This window comes from Gavialis gangeticus, unplaced genomic scaffold (assembly GCF_001723915.1).
Source record: "Gavialis gangeticus isolate Ggan-Ray unplaced genomic scaffold, GavGan_comp1, whole genome shotgun sequence".
NCBI lineage: Eukaryota > Metazoa > Chordata > Crocodylia > Gavialidae > Gavialis > Gavialis gangeticus.
The window spans coordinates 17,232,271-17,237,090 of NW_017728995.1; the positions used below are offsets into that span (position 1 = coordinate 17,232,271).

The window sequence follows — 4,820 nt, forward strand, 5'->3', positions numbered from 1 at the left end:
AGGGGACTATGAATTGGGTACCAACAGGGCCAGGGGTGTGGGTTGGGATAAGCCATTGTTCTTGACAAATGAGTCCCAGTATGAAAACAGTTGAAAACCACTAGTCTAGAGTACTCTCATTTAGTCTCATTTCTTTGCAGCTGGAATGTTAAAGAAATTCACCAGGCTGCTGATTATCTCAAAGTGGAGGAAGTGGTCACAAAATGTAAGATAAAGATGGAAGATTTTGCTTTTATTGCTAATCCATCTTCTACGGAGACATCTAGCATCACTGGAAACATTGAAATGAACCAGCAGACTTGCCTGCTCACCCTTCGAGATTACAATAATCGGGAGAAACCAGATACCCCTTCTTCAGATGTGATTCAGCCACAAGCAAAAAAGGGGGCATTGGAAAAAAAATCTGCACAAGCCAAAAGGCGAAAGAAGAATTTTAATTCACAGAAAAATGCTCAGAATAAACCAGTGCAATATCAGAACGATGTACTCGAGAACTCATCAGTTGAAATGTTCTTAGATGCAAATAAACTGGCCGTGCAGATAACGGAGCAGGCAGCCCAAGGTAGCGATAACTCAGAGCTGCAGCTGGCATCTGTGATAGAAAGTGAGACTTTGGCAGCACAGGATATTCTAGTTCAGACTATTACTGCAAAACAAAAACGGGGGAAGTCACAACAGAATGGTGCACTGAGAGAGCACTGCATGTCCAACATAGCCAGCAAAAAGAACTCTTACCAACTGCAGAGCTCAGAAGAACTTGATCAGAAATACTCCAAAACCAAGCCAGTGTGCAACATTTGTGGGAAAGTGTTTTCAGAAGCCAGTAGCCTACGGCGACACATGAGGATCCATAAAGGAGTAAAGCCTTATGTGTGCCAGCTCTGTGGGAAGGCATTTACCCAGTGTAATCAGCTGAAAACACATGTAAGAACTCATACAGGTAAGCTGTTGGCTAACTAGAAAGGAGCCCTGCTTTCTTCCAGTGTGTTAAGTGAGAAATGTTGATGACAATGGTTTGTATATTTCTTGCTGCTTAACCCTCTTCTACCAACCTGTAATAATTGAAAACAGAATGTGTATGTGTGTAGCTGCCCTATTTTCCTGTGATCGCAGAACAGTCTGGCAACCTGTTGCTAGAAGTTCCAGCAGAGCTGACTCAATCTATTGTTTTTTGAAGGTAATTAATGGAATACAGTGCAGAAAATATATTACAATATGGCATGACAGGACAGCTTGACACGTTATAGGTAGGGATCTCTGTAAATCGCAGAAGTATTATATCGCCCCCTCCCCCCACAGTGGCTCCTTTAACTTTTTTTCCTTTTGGTGCTCTAGTGCCGCACCTCACACCCAAGGGCAGACACAAAGGGGCCAGGTCCTTCCCAGCAGACTGCAGCTCGAGCTGGGGCCTCAGGCTTCTGGCTTCCCGCACCCAGGCTGGGTGGGTCTCTCATGGAGCTGCCCCAAGCCTGTCAGTTGCCCACCGCAGGGGTTCGTGTGCCCGCAGCTGCCACCATACCCACTGTCCTGTGCAGCACCCAGTAGCTGCAGCCACACAAGACAAACGCTGGCCAGGGCTGTTCTGCCTCCCTTGCCTCCAGCTGCTATTTCTGCTTCTGCCCCTACCCCTGCTGTGCCACTCTGGGTGGACGGGCAGGAAGCTTCAGCCTAGTGGTTTCTGCCCAGCACATAAAGCTTTGGCTCCAGCCCTCAGCTACCTTCCACCTGATCTGCTCGCAGAGGCTGCTTATCACACCAGGCAGGTGGAGTGGATGGAAGGCAGTCAGAGCTCCATGCACTGGGCAAAAGCTGCCAGGCTGAAGCTTCCACTTGCTTGGAGCAGTGCTGCATGGTGTGGCAGGAGCAGGAACCACAGCTGGAGGTGAGAGGAACAGAACAGCCGTGCTGCACTCAGCCAGTACACAGCTCCAGGCCGGGTTAGGGAAACTTCAGCCCAGCATCCTTTGCCCAGTGCATACAGATCCAGCTCCAGCTCTTGACCGCCCTTAGCTGGCTCCATCTGCCCACAGGGGCTGCTCATCATACTGAGTCCACAGTGGTGCAGCAGGAGTGGGAGGAGGAGGATGAGCTGCTGGAGGCGAGGGGAAGCTGCATGCTGGCTAGGTCTGGCAGGGCTCTTCTGCCGTGCCACGGAGCACAGTGCTGGGTGGGCGAAAGGTTCTGCCCAGCGCATGGATCTCTGGCTTCAGCTCCAGCTCCCTTCAATCTACTCTGCCCGCCCTGTGCAATAAGTAGTCGCTGTAGGCAGAGCGGATGGAAGATAGCTGAGGGCTGGAGCCAGAGCTCCATGCACTGGGCAGAAGATGCCAGGCTCAAGCTTCTTTCCTGCCCACCCAGAGTGGTGCAGCAGCAGTGGCAGCTGGAGGTGAGGGAGGCAGAACAGCCCTGCTGGCCCTGGCCAGCACACAGCTTGTGGTGCAGCTGCTGGGTCCTGCACAGGACAGGAGTAGGGGGGAGCTGCCCATGCCGTGGAGTATGGGGGAGGGGGAGATCCCTGACAGGGGCTGCTCTGCCCTGGCTAGGCAGACCCCAGCTGCCAGTGGGACAGGGGACAGAGGAGGAGATTAAATCCTCCTCCCTCTCTCTGTTTGCTTTAGGGTGCAGACAAGGCTGGCCATGCCCCCTCACCGTGGCTCCAGCAGTGAGGTTGGGGAATGCCTGATGGGGTGCTACACCTGGCTGTGATCCCTCAATGGGAGAAGGGGGGGGGAGGGGAAATAAACCCCCTCCCTGCCCCCTTTGCCTCCAGGGGCCATGCCAGACAAGCATTGGGCCACACCCCCACCCCTGCTCTGGTTAGGGAGCAGAGAGCACAGCCCAATGCAGGGCTGCAAGGCATGCTGGGATACTGGGGGATTTAACTTAAGCCAGGAAGGGGTCTGGGACACAAATTCCATAAACCACTTTGACCCTAATCAATTAAGTCTGTTACTACATTCAACCAGGTTCATCTTAAACTGGTTTTGGCCATTTTAAAACTGGTTTATGTGCACTGATCTTGCGTTCTATTACCAGTTTAAACCAAGTTTAAACTGATTGCTTAAACTGGTTTATTTGTAATTTCTGTCCCTAGCCGTAGCACTTCTGCCACTACTCATGTGAGCAAAGTAAAATTACCTATATTTTCCTCCCTTTCACTGGCCACCATAAAACGCAAGAAAAATTATTGGGTTCACTCTGTTCCCTCTTGGGGGAAACTGTAAGGAGAGGTTTGTACTAGAAATGTTCTAGGAACATTTGAAAGGAGCTGAATGGGAGAACTGGAAGCTGAAAGGGTCAGCAGAGAGTAAACTTCTTCCTCTTCTGGTAGCCAGAGTGAAGATTTTGTTTCACACTTACCAGACCCGGACTAGTCAGTGGTTGATTTGAAAGATGAGAGGTGACTAAGGATAACTTGCTGGTAAATGGTCAGTAGCACTTTGTCCTTTACAAGTTGTTACACCTGGATTTCTTTGCAGTGATGCACAGGGTCCCTTTCATTTGTATCTACAACTGGATAGTAGGTTTAGTAGGTTTCTGGATAAAAGGTGTCTGGTAGTTTTCTTTTTTCAAGCTTTTATCTACATGATGTATTTAGGACTTCTGAGGTCTCTGCTTATTTATAGATTCTAGCATAGTAATGTGAGCTCGTGTTTTCTTACTGTACGGTCACATGAGACCCGAGTATAGTATATGGGATACATTCGTAGGTGATGGCGTAACATCAGTTAACTATGTGAACAGAATCACAACAAACAGGGATGGAAGGGATTTTTAAGAGGTCATCTAAGCCAGTGGTCTCCAAAGTGGGGTGCATGCACCCCAGGGGGTGCGCAAGACAATCCATTGGGGTGCGGGAAGAAAATATTAGAACTTCTATTTATATAAATATACATATATTGGGGGCGTGTGCTCAAAATTTTTTTACTGATAGGGGTGCGCAATCAAAAAAGTTTGGAGACCACTGATCTAAGCAGGCACCTTCCTGAAGGCAAGATCAGCTGTACCAAAACCATCCCTGACAGATGCTTGTTTAACCTGCTCTTAAAACCTCCAGTGGTTTCTACAACTCCCCTAGCTCACATGTTGCAGTGCTTAACTATCTTAACAGTTAGAAAGTTTCATCAAATGCTTTAGTGTAACTTTATATATATTTGAAAGCCTATTATAGGTCCCCCCTCAATTTTTTCTTCGTGAGACTAACCAATGCCAGTTCTTTTCAATCCTCCCTCCCAGGCCAGGCTTTCTAGAATGATCATTTATTACCTTTGTTGTTCTCCTTTGGACCTGTTCTGGTTGGTCCACATCTGCTCTAGCAGAGACCTTACCAGTACTGAGCAGAATAGGATTGTTTTGTGCATCTTGCATATGACACTCCTGTTTATATATCCAGTACAATGTTGGCTTTTTCCCCCTGAAACTCTGTAATTTTTGACACATGGTCAGTTTGTGATCAATTGAAAACCCCAGATCCATTTCCAAAGAACTGCTCCCTAGCCAACTGTTTCCCCACTTGTGTTCATGCAGTTAATTATTGATGCCTAAGCATAATACTTTAAACTTGTTGTTACTTGATTACATTGTAGTTATTTCAGAACATTCTTTCGGTTTGTCCAGGTTATTTTGAATTCTAATCCTGTCCTCCCAATTGCTGGCAGCTCCCCTCAGATTGATATTGTCCGCTGATTTGACAACTTTATCCTCTATTTCAACATCCAAATCATTATTGAAATACTGAACAATGGCCAAGAAGTTAACAGACCTGTGCAGAACCCCAATAAATACATCCTTCCAGTATGACAGCAAGCCATTAATAATAC

At 47.6% G+C, this 4,820-nt stretch overlaps 1 protein-coding gene across 3 annotated transcripts in view; it reads left to right on the top strand.

Moving 5' to 3' along the window:
* The window catches only part of MYNN (myoneurin), a 23,925-nt gene that overhangs the window by 10,466 nt on the left and 8,639 nt on the right, over window positions 1–4,820 (top strand). For all 3 annotated transcript variants that reach the window (XM_019503266.1, XM_019503265.1, XM_019503267.1), the window contains exon 3: window positions 141–940. In XM_019503266.1, the coding sequence (XP_019358811.1) occupies window positions 141–940 (800 nt within the window). The remainder of the gene's footprint in view (window positions 1–140; window positions 941–4,820) is intronic.